At 53.2% G+C, this 16776-nt stretch overlaps 2 protein-coding genes across 10 annotated transcripts in view; one reads left to right on the top strand and one right to left on the bottom strand.

Annotated features, from left to right (window-relative positions):
* PKIG (cAMP-dependent protein kinase inhibitor gamma) overlaps nt 1–8363 on the top strand; it is a 113371-nt gene extending 105008 nt beyond the window's left edge. For all 7 annotated transcript variants that reach the window (XM_049869867.1, XM_049869866.1, XM_049869863.1 and 4 more), the window contains 2 exons: nt 2830–3004; nt 7584–8363. In XM_049869867.1, the coding sequence (XP_049725824.1) occupies nt 2830–3004; nt 7584–7663 (255 nt within the window). In that variant the 3' untranslated portion in view covers nt 7664–8363. The remainder of the gene's footprint in view (nt 1–2829; nt 3005–7583) is intronic.
* Nucleotides 8364–8857: 494 nt separating this feature from the next.
* ADA (adenosine deaminase) overlaps nt 8858–16776 on the bottom strand; it is a 31952-nt gene continuing 24033 nt past the window's right edge. For 2 of the 3 annotated variants that reach the window (XM_049869852.1, XM_049869849.1), the window contains 8 exons: nt 16001–16144; nt 15192–15307; nt 13610–13734; nt 12575–12646; nt 12391–12492; nt 12059–12123; nt 10374–10503; nt 8858–9746 (listed from right to left, as the gene is read on the bottom strand). In XM_049869852.1, coding sequence (XP_049725809.1) covers nt 9621–9746; nt 10374–10503; nt 12059–12123; nt 12391–12492; nt 12575–12646; nt 13610–13734; nt 15192–15307; nt 16001–16144 — 880 coding nt within the window. In that variant the 3' untranslated portion in view covers nt 8858–9620. The remainder of the gene's footprint in view (nt 9747–10373; nt 10504–12058; nt 12124–12390; nt 12493–12574; nt 12647–13609; nt 13735–15191; nt 15308–16000; nt 16145–16776) is intronic. The other variant, XM_049869851.1, reaches the window with a different exon arrangement.

The following is a 16776-nucleotide window of genomic DNA, read 5'->3' as shown; positions in this document are numbered from 1 at the left end:
GTGTTTTAAATATGTCTTGATACTGGGAGACTGGATTTTATTGTAGGGATGGTTTTGTATTTATCAGTGACCAGAGTATTTCAGACATCTTGCTGTGTCAGTGCACGTCCATCTGGCACATTTCTCTTTGATGATTACTTTACCATTCATGTGATGAGTCACCTCCTCCTGGTGGACATTTAGTTGGTTCCCTACAGCTGTAGTTACTACAAACCATGTGTACTAAACATCCTCACATACACACAGATCATTGGATGTGGGCCCTCGTTGTCTAGAATTGGGATTTGCTAAGCCCACCCCAACTGCACTGTCAACTCCTAAGTTCAGGCCAATGGCTTGGACCACCCCTCCTACTTCCTAACTCATGGTCTGTCAAGTAGCCTGAGTTTATGGAATGACTGTGATGTAATCACTTTAAGACAATCTCAGATGCTCAATGAGAAATACTAGTATCCCTCTATCAAATTAACCTTTTTTTTTTTTTTTAAATGTAATAATACCTATTGTTGGTAAGGGTGCAGATAAATGAGTAAGCTCACGGGCTTCTGGTAGGAACATAAATGGGAATGGTATTGAATTTATAAGGGTTGTTTTCCCCAGTTTTTCACCATTATAAATACCACTGTGCCATTCAGGAAAGCAGTTTAGAGATGGTGTCAGAAGTCTTAAAAATTATTTCATCCTTTTTTTTTTTTTCCCTTTAGCCCAGCAATTCTACTTCTAGAAACATACTCTAAGGAAATAATTTAGGATGGTGTCTTAGTTATCTAGTGCTGCTGTAACAGAAATATCATAAGTGGGTGGCTTCAAAAAGCAGAAATTCATTCTCACAGTTGAGGAGGCTGGATATCCAAATTCAGGGTGCCAGCTATAGGGGAAGGCTTTCTCTCTCTGTCAACTCTGAGGAAGGGTCCTTGTCATCACTCTTCCCCTGGTCAAGGAGCTTCTCAGCACAGTGACTCTGGGTCCAAAGGATACGTGTTCCTGATTCTTGTTGATTGATGGTAATGAGGTCCCTCTGGCTCTCTGTTCACTTCTCTCTTTTATATTTCAAAAGAGATTGACTTAAGACACAACCTAATCTTGTAGATTGAATCCTGCTTCATTAACATAACTGGCGCTAATCCCACTTCATCAACATCATAGAGATAGGATTTATAACACACAGGAAAATCACATCAGATGACAAAATGTCAGACAGTCACACAATACTGGGAATCATGGCCTAGCCAAGTGGACACATATTTTTGGGGAACATAATTCAATCCATGACAGATAGGCATGGAGCGTTAATGCTATTTATAAACCAAAAAACCAAACCTGTTGTCATGGAGTCGATTCTGACTCACAGCGACCCTATTGAACAGAGTAGAACTGCCCTGTAGGATTTCCAAGGAGCAGCTGATGGATTCAAACTGCCGACCTTTTGGTTAGCAGCTGAATGCTTAACCGTTGTGCCCCCAGAGTTAAGTACCTCCATGTTCATTTCTGGGGTCTGGTCAAATAAATCATGGTACAGCCAATTGTGCATGTACAAAAATCATGAAGGACGATCCTCAGTGACACGTTCTAAAGTGTTCTCAAAAGCAGACTATAATGTGACTCTAATTTTTTAAATGTATTCGGCTCTTCTTTACGTATGTGGCTCTCTTCTGCCTAGGCTGTATTATCAGCCACCAGGGCTGTAAACCACCATCTCTGTAGTAATAAGTGCTCATTTCATATCTTTCCTTCCACTTTCACTCAAGTCTCTCTTCTGAGCTCCAGCCCTGTATCTCCATGGACCTACTCTACTTCTACTCTTGGAGGGTTCACAGACATCTGAGAGTTAATAGGGTCAAAAAAACCAAGTCTCCCTTCCACCTCTACTCCGCAAAATCATGCGCCTCTCCCACTCCCCGTCTCAGTAACCCACACTTGTATCCACCTACTTATGCAGGTCAAAAACCTGACTTCCCCATCAGTCATACACTAAGTCCTGTCCATTCATCCTCCAGAATACGTCTAGAATCTATATGATGGCCACCACCACGTCTTCCCACCCACCATCTTCTTATACCTGACCTTCTGTGGGAGCCTCCTAACTTGCCCCCTCCAGGCCCTGCTCCACATAGATGCCAGAGTCATCCTTGTAGAGGGCAGATCTGATCATTCCTGACCTTACCCAGAACCCATCGGGAGCCAAGGTCCAGATGTGATCTGGCCCCTGCCCACCACAGCAATATCCTCGCTGTCACTGTCCCTTTCCCGCCACACTCCAGGCTGTTTATGTTCTTCTGGTGCACGATGACTTTCCCTCCTCAGAGCCTTCATTCATGCTGTTCCTCTTTCTGTGATGCTCTTCCTGTCACTTTTCACCTAGATAATGTTTACTCATCCTTGGATCTCAGCTCAAATGTCACTTCCCAGCCTTGGCCAGGCCCTGGTAGTCACTTCAGCACCCTGCATTCTCCCTTGAAATCCTGAGCACTGTGGTAACTGCTTAGTTATTAGATAATTTTATGCCACCCCCAGTAGCTTGTAAGCTCCTTGAAGGCAGAGACCATAGTGACTTGTTCACTGGCACATGATAGTAACAAGTGTGTAAATATTTATCAATGACTTAGATTGAAAGGATGTTCTTTAAAATGTTGACAGTGATTGGATGGTGGAATTATGGGTGACTTGCTTGGTTCTTGGTACTTTGCTTTCTATTTTGTATCCAGTGAAAAAGACCCCCCCCCCCAAATGTGTAAAAGACAGTAACTGTTATTTCGTTAAAGACCTGGGGAGCTGGGGCCGAGTTTCCTCTGTACCTGCATCTGTACTTACCTCTGCCCCTCCCCACAGGCTCAAGAGAGCGATGCAACAGGCATGATGGAGGTCGAGTCCTCCTACTCGGACTTCATCTCCTGTGACCGAACAGGCCGTCGGAACGCGGTGCCTGACATCCAGGGAGACTCCGAGGCTGTGAGCGTGAGGAAGCTGGCTGGAGACATGGGCGAGCTGGCCCTCGAGGGGGCAGGTCAGAGCCAGTGGGGTCTGCACTCCTCCACGTGAGAGGCACCTGCTGGCTTCCAAGGCTGGCTGCCAGGTCCCAAACTGCCCACTCTCCTTCTTGGAGAAGACACTGCATTGAAATCAGACCCCAGCCCTACAGTCAGTGGCAGAGTCCAGCCAAATGTTAGGCTGGAGGGTGCCCGGGGCCAGGCGTAAATGAGCGTCTGGGATCATGAGGACTCTCCAGCTGGTCATCCTGGGCTCCTACCTCCCCCCACCCACTCAGTCCACCTGTAGGTCCTGTCAGTTCTGCCTCCAAGATCCATCCTAGGGCCCCACAGCCCACACCTGGCCCAGGCCCCTCAGCTCTCCTCTGGCCAATGGCATGGCCTCCTCTGGCTCTCCCTGCAGACACTCCAGCCCTCCCATCTTGCCTACACCACAGCCATCATGATTTGTTTAAACCGTCCTGTCCTGGCATGATTCTCCTAAAATCCCCAGCGGCATCACACCCAGTGTGAAGCTGCCGTCATCACAGTGCCCTCCAGCAGTCCTGATATATGACCAGGTCCTATCTGCCCCTCGGCCTCCTTCCACACTTCCCCTTCACCTTCCCCTGTAGCCACACCCCTTTGGGCTGTTCCCCAGTCAGGGCATTCGCATTCCCCTCAGGGCCTTTTATCTCCCTGTTTCCTCTGCCTAGAACATCTTTGACCTAGCCCTGTGTGGCTGCCGCCTCCTCACTCTCCAGGCCTGAGCACGGATGCTAGACCCTCAGAGGGGCCTTTCCTGATGGCTGAATTGCCCCTGCCCCAGTCATCTGACCCTCATCACTCTTGGACAAGGGATCTCCTGTTCTGCCTGGCACGGAGCAGGTGCTCGGTGGCCACAGGCTGAATGAACGAATAGAGGAAACATAGCATCTGCTGCCCCACGAGTTGCCTGTCCATTGCTCTCTTCTAGGCCCATCCCTCCATCTGTCCACTGTTCTCTTCCAGGCCCAAGTCCACTGGCCAGCCCTGGGCTCCTCCAGGAAGCCTCCCTGGTCCCCCTGCACTGATAGGGCCCTCCTGTCCTTGTCCCACGGCACCATGGAGGCTGTGTCTCTGTCATATCACTTCCCATAGCACATTGTAACTTCTGGGCTTTGTGTCCCCCACTGGGACTGTCCTCGAGAAGCCACGACCCTGTCTTCCCTCTATGTGGCCCCAGCCAAGAGCCTTTGTCCCTGCTGGCCAGAGTGACTTATGAGCCTACTCAGAGAAGAGCAAACTTCATGGAAACACAGAACCAAACTTCTGAGGCCCAGAGAAGTTGGGGTAGCTATCAGGGTCACCCAGCAAGATCACATTGATAGCATGAGAACCTGGCTTGCTTGAGAGAGAGCCCCCTGGAAATCCCAACTCTACCCTAACCCAAAGTATCCAGTGTTGGAGGGGTCTGTCAGCCCTCCCTTGTCACTTGGCCCAAACTCCTTACCAGCCACAGGCACCCCCACGGCGTCTCAACCTGCTGCTCCCTCTCCAGCCTCATCTCTCCTCTTTCTCCCCTGGTGCCCTCTGCGCAATGGGCCCTAGCCACTGCTCCCTCTGTTCTCTCCTCCCTCCTCTCTGCTTTACTCCTCCTCATTCTTAGCAGCCTGGACACCTGCTGAGCTGAGAAGCCTTCCATGACCGTGGCCTGCCCTCTCAGATGGGGGAGCCCCTCTTCTCTGCTGCCTCTGTAGTCCCACAGTGCGTTTCTCTAGACCGGGCTTCTCCAGCACTGGATCTGTGTCGGCGCCCACAGTGCCTGGCACCGTTTGGCGTGTGATGGAGGGCCCAGTCAATGGCTGTTCACTGACTGACTGAATAACCACAATGTCCTGCTGCCATGCTGGGCATGCTGCCAGCAGGCGTGCTCACTCACTCTCTGTCTCTCATTGTCTCTTTCTGTTTCTCTGCTTCTGTATCCTTATCATCAGCTCTGGGAAACTTTGCCTTCCTCTACCTCAGCACTTGTAGCTGCTCGTCCATGTATCCAGGCCCTTCAAACACCCTGTTGCCCCGTCTGAGAATCCCTGAGGTGTCTGGTCCTCCAGGAGCATCACATTTGCCCGCCAGGGGCCTGACATTTAAAAAGGGACCCAAGGAAAGAAAGGGCTCACTACAAAGAAGTGAAGCACTAATGGTCGAATGTAGGTGGAGGAGGCTCGCAGGAGACCCCCCAGTTAGCAGTTCCCACAGGCAGGTCTGGGCTTGGCTCAGTCCAAGGGACTCACTGAGGGAGTGGGAATACAGAGTTCCAGGTGCCGCCACAGAGAGTCTGATCCAGCAGGCCTGGGAGGCTGTATTTGTGTAAAGCTTCCTAGAGGACCCGTACACAGCCAGGGTGGGGGAAGGGGGAGCCTTAGCCTGCCCAGAAGGCCTGGCCTGCTGGGCCACCGTATTCGTTAACATTCCTGGCATGTTGTGTGCAAAGCTTTGTCTTTCCCCTGTTTCCTCACACGGAGAGCACAGTGTCTGAGAATGAGTGAGATACCATGGGCAGGATGGGTAGAAGTGTGCACACCCTGCCCAGAGTTGGGTCACCACAGATACTTGCTAATCGTGCTCTAAAACTGTCCCCAGGGAGTTCCAAGGGTGCTGTTTGGAAAGGAAGGGGCTCAAGGACCTTCGCCCTGGGCCAAGGGAGAGGCCGGGGCTGGCACAGAGGAGGGTTACCCTTGGCAGAGCCATACCCACGTGCCAGCAGACCACATGCGTGCCCAGCACATGCCCATTGCCACCCACACCTATCACCACCCGGAGTAGGGGCTATGCTCGCTGTGTAGATCAGGAAGCAGAGGCTCCAAGAGATGAGAGATGAAATGATGTGCCTGAGGTCCCACAGCAAGTGAATGACAAGGCCATTACTGGGGAATTTAAAGAAACAGCTTCCCTTTTTGCAGGGCCAGAGGCTCCAAGAGGTGAGAGATGAAATCATGTGCCTGAGGTCCGCACAGCAAGTGAATGACAAGGCCATTACTGGGGAATTTAAAGAAACAGCTTCCCTTTTTGCAGGGCCAGGAGACTCGGGGCCAAATAGGGCATCACAAGCTGGAAGATTTGCCCAAAGCACAGCCTGGTTTGTCAGGCTCCTAGAGGGCCAGAAGGCCCCTCTGGGACCAAGCCTGGGGGGAAAATGCAGATACCACCCCAGGACAGGAGGGAGCCTGGGGGCAGGCGGGGAGGGTCAATCAGGTGCTTGTTTTAGCTCCGGATGTCCAAGTTCTGTCCACACTGCTCACTACCACTAACCCACTTCCTGAGACTGTTAAGAGGATAAAATGAGGTAATGTGGATATAGGTCTTTATAACCCTAGAGAGGGCGGTTTATTGGAAGAAGTTATATCTAGTGGAAGGGCCACTGGCTCTGGCGGCAGGCAGGGCCCCTCTGCTTCACCCCAGGCAAACCTGTTCCCCTCAGCGAGCCTCAGTTTCCTCATCTGTATCATGACCCTAATCATACTCCAGGGTTGCTGTTGGATTACAGGGAAAAGGGTCTGTTCAGTCTGCAGCCCCTGAAGCTCAGCACAGGATGTTGGTTCTCACTCCTGGGAAGGGCTGAGCCTGCAGGATGCAAGCATGGTGGCAGAGCTGGTCCAGCAAGGGCTGGATTTGAACACAGGCCCTGGGTGAGCTTGTAGGGCAGCTGACGACATCACATAGGCGTCACCAGAGTGTAAGAACCACACCACTAACTGAGCTCTGCCCACGGGCCAGGGCCGTGCAGGGCACCCTGTGGGCAGTGGCCCAGTTATCACTCAGCCTGCTGAAGGCCCCAAGACTGGAGGGCCAAGAAGCAAGCGTGGAGCTCCCCTCACCCCTGCACGGCTGGTCCGGTGGCTGGCAGGGCCATGCCTTCGCATCTTCCATGGCAGGACTGGAGAGAACCTGGGTGCAGGGTACCCAGGTTCATGCCCTGACTCACTGAGCAAGTCACTCTACCCTTTGAGCCTGGCGCTGCCCCTCACCCTCACGCCTGCTTCCCACAAAGGTTTCCAGCCATATGGGGTTGGGGAGAAGGGTGGAGGCTGCCAGCAGTGCTGTGTCAGACTCTTCTTCCCCCTCCCCCACCCCAGGATACACTGTCAGCACCCTCAGGCCCTCCCGTGGGGACTCAAGGACATGGCATACTGAAGCAGCCACTGGGCTCCTTCCAGGCCCAGCCCCTGATGTAGGCCTCACCCTGGCACCCCCTGAGCTGGCTTTGTTCGATGCCCTTGTCTGTCTTAGAACGGTGCCCTCCACTGAGCTCCTGTTAGGTGCTGGGGACTTAACAGTTGCCCTTACCCTCTGGGGACTCTGCACGAGCCTCCTGGTCCTCAACTACCTCTCCCCTGATGCTTTAGCACCATCGAAGACCCTTGCCTTTGCGCTTTAATTATACTAGTGACACTGCAGGTATGTGTGTGTAAAATTAAAATGTCATAGACCGGGCTAAAATTCCTTGTCCAGCTCTGGTCTTGCTCACAGGGCTGACCCACCATTATCAGTTTGGCTGGGCCCTGCCAGCCCTCCTCCCATGCTTTACACACCTGTCCACGGGCCTGGGAAAACACCTCCTCTTTCTCTCCTTTCCAGAAGGGCAGGCGGAGGCGAGCACCGCAGACAAGGTGGCGAGCACCCAGCCTGAGAGCAGTGACGGGACCACCTCGTCCTGAGTCCAGCCTTGCCCTTCGGGAAGGGGAGCCCCAGCACTGGCCCAGCAGCCTCTTCTGAGCCCTGTGTCCCTGGCAAGCCTGCCCACCAGTCCCCAGTCCAGACTGAGAGGGCCCACCCGGAGGCTGCCTTGGCCCTGCCTGGGGGAAGCCGTCTGGCCATACCCAGCCTCCACCGTCCCTCCACCTCCTCCCCATGCCCAGGTACAGTCTCTAGACACTGTAAGCGCAGGATGTTATTTATTCAGCTGGTGCTGGGACTCCGGCTGGGCCCTGCCCACTTGTGTGAGCAGTCCACCCAGGAAGGCTCCTCTCATGACCCCCCACGGGAGGCCCGGGTAGGGACCACATCCCAACACCAACCCCTTCTCCCTAACCCCAACCTTCGGGGTCAAGACCTTCTCATCCCTTTTTTAAGAAAATACTTTTAAACTTTTTAAATACTTTAAATCTTTTTCCAGCAGAGCGGGAGGGAGCTGACAATTCAGTTTTGAGGGGAAGCCATTTTAAGCTAAACCAGTTGGCCATCTATGCAGTCTTGACGTTCCCTTGTGGAGCTTTGCAGATCTACTATTAGGGAAGGGATTTTGTGCTCAAAACTATTTGACCAACTCCTTGCCCTTTCTATCAAGATAAGTGACACCTCATATCCAGGAAATAAATGCTGATGGTTTGAGTGACTGGTTTACGGTTATTTCTCCTTTAAACAGCACAAGCAGGGCCTGAGTCTTGCCCTTCCAAAGCCTACAACCAGCTGAGGCCATTCCTGCCCCAGGCTTCCATGGAATGAAACCCCGAGAAGATGCTGGTGTGGCACAGAGGCTGGCACCACCGTGGGCCCAGTGACTGTTGTGTCCTCATTCCTCAGCCTCTTTCTCATCCCAGCCCAGTTTCAGGAACCCAGAGGAGGGGTTTCCCTCTAAAACCTAGAGTAGGAGGGGTATAAGAGTTGAGGGAACGTTTAAGCAGACAACCTTTTAAGAGAAGACTTATTTCTTCCAGAGGGCAGGTAGGCCCCGGGGCCCTCTTAGCTCCCAGCATTGGAAGCTCTGGCTTCCCATTCATATCCTCCATTGGACCTGGTTGGGGCCCTGCTGCTGAGCAGGCTGCCCAAGTCCGAGCCCCAAGGGCCCCGCTCACCCTCACTCCACCACGACTACCACGCCCCACCACCTGCTGCACGACATCGACATCGGCCACAGTCATAAACATCAGCATCTGTATTAAGCACCAGATTCTCAGCACAGATCACACAGGAGGAGGGTTCCCATTCAGCCAAGCCTATCGACAAGGCCCCTGGTCCCAGCCCAGGCACATAATCAGAGGAGAGCTATGTGGCCACACTGAGGTACACGTGTACAACAGGCACTCAGGCTTCAAGAGCTTCAGCTGACTACTGAACCAGTCTTCCTAGATGGAATGAAGGTAAACGTGTTCGCGACTCGACAGTTACGAAGACTCTGTCCACAAGGCAAGGGCTCAGAGAGGCAGCTGTGGTGTCCTCATGGGTGCAGCACTGCTTGCTAGGACAGAGAAGCAGAACGAGTAGGCAATTCCTAGGACCCAGGACTTTGTCAAAATCACAGAACATCAGAGGCAGAGAGGAACCCCCTTGTACAGATGGGGAGACTGAGGGTAGGAGCAAGGGAATGTCTTGCTAAGGCCCCACAGGAAGGAAGGAGAAAAGAGCAGGACCTGGGCCCAACTCCCTGCCCCTGGCTTCAGGCAGCCATGAAGTCCCCCTGTCCCTGTCCCAGGCTGCCAAGACCTTTGGGACTGGGCTTCAGAAAGTCTCCCGTTTAGACTACCCCTCAAGACGGCATTGTACATAATATAAGCCAATCTAAGAGGTTGCCCTGGAGCAGGAGCGATCACGCATCATTGGTGCTGACCCGGAGATGAAGGACATCTTGCTTGGAGTTCCACAGGAAACCATTCTGGAGCCAGGGCAGGGTGGTGCTCAGGAACCCAGACAGGAACATACCTGAGAGGCTGGAGCTGCCATCCCATAGGCCTTATAGAGCAGATCCAGAAGCTCTTCCTTCTCATCCTTTGGGAGGAAACTGGACTTCGCTGCATTGATATTCTGGAAGGGCCAGCACAGCAAACAACATGGAACCAGAGAACACAGAAGGGTGCCCTTGACAGTCCAGTGAGAGTCCGTCTTCACTGAATATGAGGAATTAAGCTCAGAGTGGGGGGGACTTGTCCAAAGTCACACAGCAGCAAGTATCAGAGCAGAGACCATGAGACTCTGTGTTTTTAGCAGGGCACTCACTTCGTGACAGATGGGAGAAGACAGCTGGAGAAGCCTTCAGAAAGACAAGGTGGGAGTGTGGGGCCAGAGAGGCACTCTTGCAGGGACAGTCTCAGGTATCAAAACCCCTAAGATTAGGGCTCAGCCTGGGATCTATGGATGGCCTGAAATGTATGTGAAAAGTTTTATAGCTGGGCATTTCTTTCTGGGGAGAGGGCGAACAGCTTTTAGAGTCTTTGAGGGCACTCGACCTAAGCAGAGGATAAGAAACCTGGTCTTAGATCAGGAGGTAAGCCTGAAGACATCTGGCTCCAGGGTTGGCTTGCCTTGGGCTGTCAAGCAGACTGGCTCCTCATTTCCAGAGGTTCCAGTCCCTGGACAGGACCACCAGGCCACTCAGGAAGGAAGGAGAATTTCCAGGGCTCAGAGTCAAGGCCAACACGGCTCATCACTCACCAGTCTTTTAAACTCCTCTTCGGTAAAGCCCATGCCCTGTTTGGTCATCTGGTAATCAGTGTCCAGGGTGGACTTGAAGATGAGAGGGTCATCTGTGTTGAGCGAGTAGTTAGCCTTGTCATTTTTGAACCTGGATGAGGATGAGGGCGAGAGAGGAAAACCACCTCCTTTTACTCTGCTGCAAATAGTGCGTGCACATTGACTTTTGCACCCCCTTTATGGTGAACTTGGAAGATCTCGTTCTCATTGTACAGGGAAGAAACAAATTCAGAAGAGCTTGGGTGACTTGTTCAAGGCTATATAACTAGCAATCCAAGACTCAAGCCCAAGTCTTACTAGGCTAGAACTAGGGCACCTGTTAATTTTGTGTGCCTCTCCAGAGCCAGGCAGCAGAAGAGGGGCCTGGTGAAGAGCCAACATCCGCCTCTAACTACCACTCTCCTTAGCTTTCCAATTCAGTGCCAACATTCTGAGAAGAGTTGCTGGCAATGTGCCCTGCCCAAGACATTACTCAAGCTCACTGGGGCCACTTGTAACATAACATGGAAACTTCTTTGCAAGATGTCTTACTACCATCTTGTTAAATCCAATGGACTTTTCCTAGTTCTTACCTTACTTGACTGTGGAGCAGCATTCAATACTGTTGACTATTCTTAAGATTCCTTCTCTTGATACCTCAGGAACCATGCTTGGTTTTCCTCCTACCTGTCTTTTCTTCTGCCTGTCCCTTAAGTGTCGTCCCCCTGGGTTCTGTCCTAGGCCCGCTTGCTCTACACATCTCTTGGAACCATCACTTCTTCAAAAATCATATCTCTGTCCAGATGACTCAAATCTTTTTCCAGCCCATGTGCCTGCATAAATCTCCACTTGGACATTCCACAGGTACCTCACACTCCACTAAAACCCCTTCAGAGCCCCTGCAAGTTTTCAGGACCTCTTCTAATCAGGACTTCCGCGCCCAAGCTTATTCCCTTCTCGTAAGCTGGCAGGGTCACCAGCATTGGCCTGGCAACAGTTACACGAGTTCTCACTGTCCTCCTGGCTCTGGGGAAGGCAGCTTTCCCTCCTGGGGGCTCTAGTCACAGGACAGCCTGAAGGAGGGCAAGAGCCTCCTAGTTAGATTGCTGGGTGGGAGTGGGGCAGGATGGGGCAGACCTTCAGGAAGAAGATTTTTTTCTGGTTATTAAACTTATGAATTTATTATTATTATTGTACATTAGATGAAGGTTTACAGAACAAACTAGCTTCTCATTAAACAATTAGAATACATATTGTTTTGTGGCATTGGTTACCAACCCCACATGTCAACACTCTCCTTAAGGGGAAGATTTTAAGATGGTACTCAGGGAATGCCCAGAGATGCCAAGAGGCCCCAAGGGCCAGTTGACAGGAGCATGGAACATGTGGGCAGGGGACTCATCTTCTTGACGCCCATGAGGCAGAGTAGGAGAATCAGGACTATGGAAGTTTCCCTCGGGGCAGTGGGACACTCCGCTGTAGCTGAACGAGTGACAGGCCCCAGCTCTGCTATTTTGGTAGCTGGGTGACCTCAGCCAAGTTAAAGCCTATCTCTGATAATAACGCCTGCTGGGACTCAGCCTGGGCTGGTGTCCATCCCTGCATTTCCTTCCTGTCCTTGGCTTTCCTGTACCAAATTGAAGGGGCCCCAGGGGACTAGGCCTCACCGAATGACTGCATGTTCGGTGTCCGGCTTCCAGGCGCCTGTGAGGTAGCTGGACCAGGGGCAGACCTAGGAGAGCAGGTGGTGTGGGTGTGGCCGGCAGGGACAGCCCCAGGCCACACTGACCCTCATGCGTCCGGCACCGCACCTACTGTGGCACCACTCCTGCCATGGTCACCACCAGCCTCATCACAGAATCCCATGAACGCGTCAGTCCTTGTCTCGTCCGCTGCCCAGTGGCTTTAATGCCCCTGGCCCACTCCCTCAACTCCCGGGACCTCAGCCCCCCAGCAGGGCAGCCAGGGTCTGTCCCTCCTGGCTCCTGGGCCCCCTCACCTCGAAGTGCATGTTTTCCTGCCGCAGCCTGCTGTAGAGGGCCTCGTCCTCCAAGGTGTGGTAGCCGTGTCCCAGCCTCTCCGTCTTGAGCCTGTCCACAGCCTACAGAGAAGCAGAGTGGAGGACAAGCACGGGGCAGGGGGAAGCAGGGAGGACGGGGCCCTACGGCCAGCGGTCTTCTTACCTCTCTCACTACTTCAGCTGAGCCGGCCTCCCCAGCGTGGACAGTCCGGTGAATGCCGCTCATCACAGCCTCCTGAGAGGGTAAGAGCCAGGTCATGGCAGCCCTGGGGGAGGGCCCCAGCAGGCCCAGCCTTCACTGCCCTGTGGGCCCGAGTATTGGCAGGCTTGGACCACCCCACAGTCAGGATGGGCTGGGTTCGACAGGATGGGAAGTCTCGTCTTTTTTCTTAATCATTATTTAAAGGTAGCTAACACTGGGCACTGGGTTTTTTTAACATTAGATAGCTACTATGTGTCAGGCACTGTACCGATTTGTGTACCTATCATTCACACCTGTTATAATTCCCATTTTATGGGGAGGAGGTTACCAAGGTTCAGGAAAGCTAAGTAGCATGACCAAATGGCTACGGGGTGTGGAGCCAGTTCTGAACTTGGGCAGTGGGACACCAGAACCCCTACTATTAGCCACTACGCTGCGTCCCTTCCACGGGAAGTGCATGATTAGGCTGGTAGGGAACTTAGCGACGTCTGCTCCAACTCAGTCACCACTTAGAGGAGCACACAGAGAAGGAGACAGTCTTGCTCAAAGTCACACAGCAAACCACAGGCAGAAACAGGCTCAGCCCCAGGCTCCCAAGATCAAGTGGGGTCTTTTCTGTACACCAAGCTCTCCATCTCAGAGCCCTGGTAGCACAGTGGTTAAGCTCAGCTGGTAACCAAAAGGCTGGTGGTTTGAACCCACCCAGCGCTCTGCAGGAAGAAGACCTGGCAATCTGATTCCGTAAAGATTATAGCTGAGAAAACCCTGTGGGACAGTTGTACTCTGTCACATGGGGTCATTATGAGACAGAATTGATATGATAGCACCTAACCAGCAACGACGGCACTGGGTTTTTTTTTTAACCAGCCACGATGCACTAGGGGAACTCAGGAGGCCTCACCCTCCTGGTTGTGTGACCCCTCCTTACTGCGGCTGGGAAAAAGTTCCTCTGTGGTTCACCCAGGGCCATTCCCTGCCCCTTCCCACAGGGCCCACCTCGTAGGCCTTCAAGTGGCCCTCGAAGAGGCTGCTTCCCTCGATGGTCTCATCTCCAGCAAGGTCAATGGCCACCACGTTCTGCCGGTACTTCTTACACAGCTCCACCACCTCGGGGGACCAGTCTGCGGGCAAATGCCCCCAGGACTCATCAGCAGGCTGCTGAAAGAGCTGTCTCTCTGCCCTCTTACCTCACCCCTGCTCACTCCCACCCTACCCACCCCAAGGCCAGGGCAAGACAGAGGGCCCGACAGGATCCTTCAAACTCTGACTGCCGTACCCTAACCACAGACTTCCACCTAGTTGCTCCACCCAGAGCCTCCCCTCAGAGAGCCACTACCAGCCACCTCTGGGGTCAGGCCCAGCTTTGCCAAGGCCATGCATGTGAAGCACTGAAGGCAGGGCCCAGGCTCAGTCATTCTTTCACTTCCTCCTCACCACAGCCCTACCGGTGGGCTCACCCCCACTCAGCAAATGAAGACATGGAGGACCACAGAGTTTAAAAGGACAAACATTTAAACTGAAAACATTTCACCCTCAAAAAAATTAAAAAAAAAACTTTGCTGTCGAGTTGATTCCGACTCACAGTGACCCTATAAGACAGAGTAGAACTGCTCCATAGGGTTTCCGAGGAGCTACTGGTGGATTCGAACCGCTGACCTTTTGGTTAGCAGCCGAGCTCTTAACCATTGTGCCACCAGGGCTCCGCTCTCACCCTGGGATTACTAAATGCACTGATAACATACTAGGCATTCTTGACCAAAAAGGTTATCATGAAATGCTTCAAAAAGCAAACACAGGCTTGGGTCCAAAGCTGGGCTCTGTGCCTTCCTGACTGAGCAGGAAGAGGCTTCACCTCTCTCTGCCTCAGCTTCCTCGTCTGTCAGATACGGATAAACAATGGTCATCCTTCCACACAGGCTGCTGCAAGGATTAGAAAAATGCACCCCAATCAGTCTGCACTGAGCAGGCCCTGTAGGTTGGTGTTAACCCTTTGCTAGATTTTCTCTTTTGTCCTTAGAGTGGAGGAACGAGGTAGGTAGGATTGTCTCCCTGTGACGATGCCACGCTGAGGCACAGAGGTGATATGACTTGTCCTAAGTCACACAGCAGGGCTGCCACACTCCAGAAGCTCAAACTCCAGAGATCTGATCTGTGTCAGTCACAAGAGAGAGCCCTCAGAAGTCCCAGAAATCAGACCTTTCCACAGGTCTATGGCCCAGACTGGACAAGGCCAGGCCCACAAGGCCTCAAGGGAGGATCGTGAGCCCATCAGAACCTGCTTAGATTTTTAAAAATTGTTCATGCGCTTTGGATTCTGAGCCTCCATGACTCTCACGGCTCTGACTCCTTGGTGAGAAAGGTCTCTGTCACCAGGAAGTTCTGAGCTGGCCCAGTAGGGCTCCAATGGCTTCTGGAAGCCCCAAGGTCCCACCGATGGGCTCAAAGGAATACACGGGGCGGGGGGGCGGGGGGGTGGGGGACGGCGGGGAGAACAGGTACGGCCTGTCAGCTCCAATGCCAGCTGGAGGTTCGGGCCACAGGCAGGCAGGTGGCATAGTCAAATGGAGTGCGTACTCACCAGGCTGGTGGCGCATGCAGCATAGGATGGTCCGGACCTTGACCCCAAAGTCTCGCTCCCCTTCCTGCAGGCCCTGGGCCACTAAGACCACCACCTCATCTGGGGTAAGGTCCCCTCTGTGAGGAGAGGGAGGCAGGGATGGGCCTGAGGCAAAGGGAAGGCATAAAGGACAGAAGTGGGGGGGCAGAGAGGGGGAAAGAGGCCAGGAAAAGGACAAAAGAGGGGAAGAAGGAAAAGGGGAGAGAGATGGCCCTAAGCCCACTACACGCCCCTTCCAGCTGCCTGGGCACCTCCAAACCCTGGAAAGGATATCCCAGCGGGTGACCTCACCCCCAGGTGGAGAGTGCTGCTAAGCTTCGGCCTGGTCTAATCCCTTCAGGGCCCCAGGGATGCCCTACTTTTTCACGGGCATCAGAATCATGGCTCAGAAGGGGACAAGGTAATTGAGTGGCACCACCTGGAGACCCATGGGAGTCCAAGAAGGGGCAGGTGTAAGTGAGACCCATTTCAGTGACAGGGTTACAGCAGGGCCCCTGAAAGGCACTGGGTGACTTTAACACCCCTAGGCCACAGCCCTGTGTCCAGAGCTAGGCCCCCACAGGGTGCAGGTCAAAGCATAAACCCAAGCAGGGGGATGGGAATCATGTCTCCAGACAGACTTAAACCTCATCCTTCTGAGGCCATGGACCAGATCAGAGGCCAAAACAAAGTCCTGCCTGGGGCAGGGATGCCTGCCAGTCTGGCCCTTGGGTCTCAGGGTGGGGCCACCACAACACCCTCAGCACAACCCCTCCCTGGCGGCCACTCACTCAGCCTGGTTCCAGGGGATGGGTTTCACTTTGGAGTTGGCCAGCAGGTGTGGGCTGTATCGCACTTCCACGTACACCACACCCTCCTTGGCCTTCATCTGGACAAACTCATAGGCAATCCTTTTGATGGCCTCCCGGCAGCCCCTGGGAAAGGAAGAAAGGGGTTGGGGACAACCTTCCCCCAGGTCCCTTGGGAGCTCCAGGAGCAATGAGGCTGTTCCCCACCATCGGCAGATCAAACCCACCTCTGACCCCAACCCGTCATCCCCCAGCTCCCAGCTCTGGGCATCTGCTGGGTAAGACCCCAGACACTGGGCAAGTCCTGTCAACTTGATCTCCAAACTATGTTCCAATTGTCACCCCTTCAACCTGGTTTGAATGACCTCCTCTTTCTAACTGGCCTTCCTGCCTCCACCTGCCCTGTAACTCTTCACACGGTGGATGGCACAATCTTATAAAAATATAAATCGAAGCATATTGCACTTCCACTTTAAACCCTAATAGCATGCCACCGCATGAAATCCCATTCCACATTCCAGGCCCCAAGGCCTCCATGCCCGCCCTGCCAACCACTCCGACCTCTTCCCCTCCACGGAGCTGCCAGAGCCTGCTTTCCGTCCAAGGAACACACAAGCTCACCCTCAGGGCAGGGTCTTGCCGCTCCCCCTGCTGCATGCCCTTCCCCCAGATCTTCCACACTCTTTCCTCCCTCCATTTAGATCTCAGCTCCAGCGTCACCTCCTCAGAGAGGCCCTCCCAGACCACCTCACCTTAAA

The sequence above is a fragment of the Elephas maximus genome, chromosome 25 (assembly GCF_024166365.1).
Source record: "Elephas maximus indicus isolate mEleMax1 chromosome 25, mEleMax1 primary haplotype, whole genome shotgun sequence".
In the NCBI taxonomy this organism is placed as follows: domain Eukaryota; kingdom Metazoa; phylum Chordata; class Mammalia; order Proboscidea; family Elephantidae; genus Elephas; species Elephas maximus.
The sequence above is the reverse complement of the archived record's forward strand: the minus strand, read 5'-3'. Positions and strand labels throughout refer to the sequence as shown.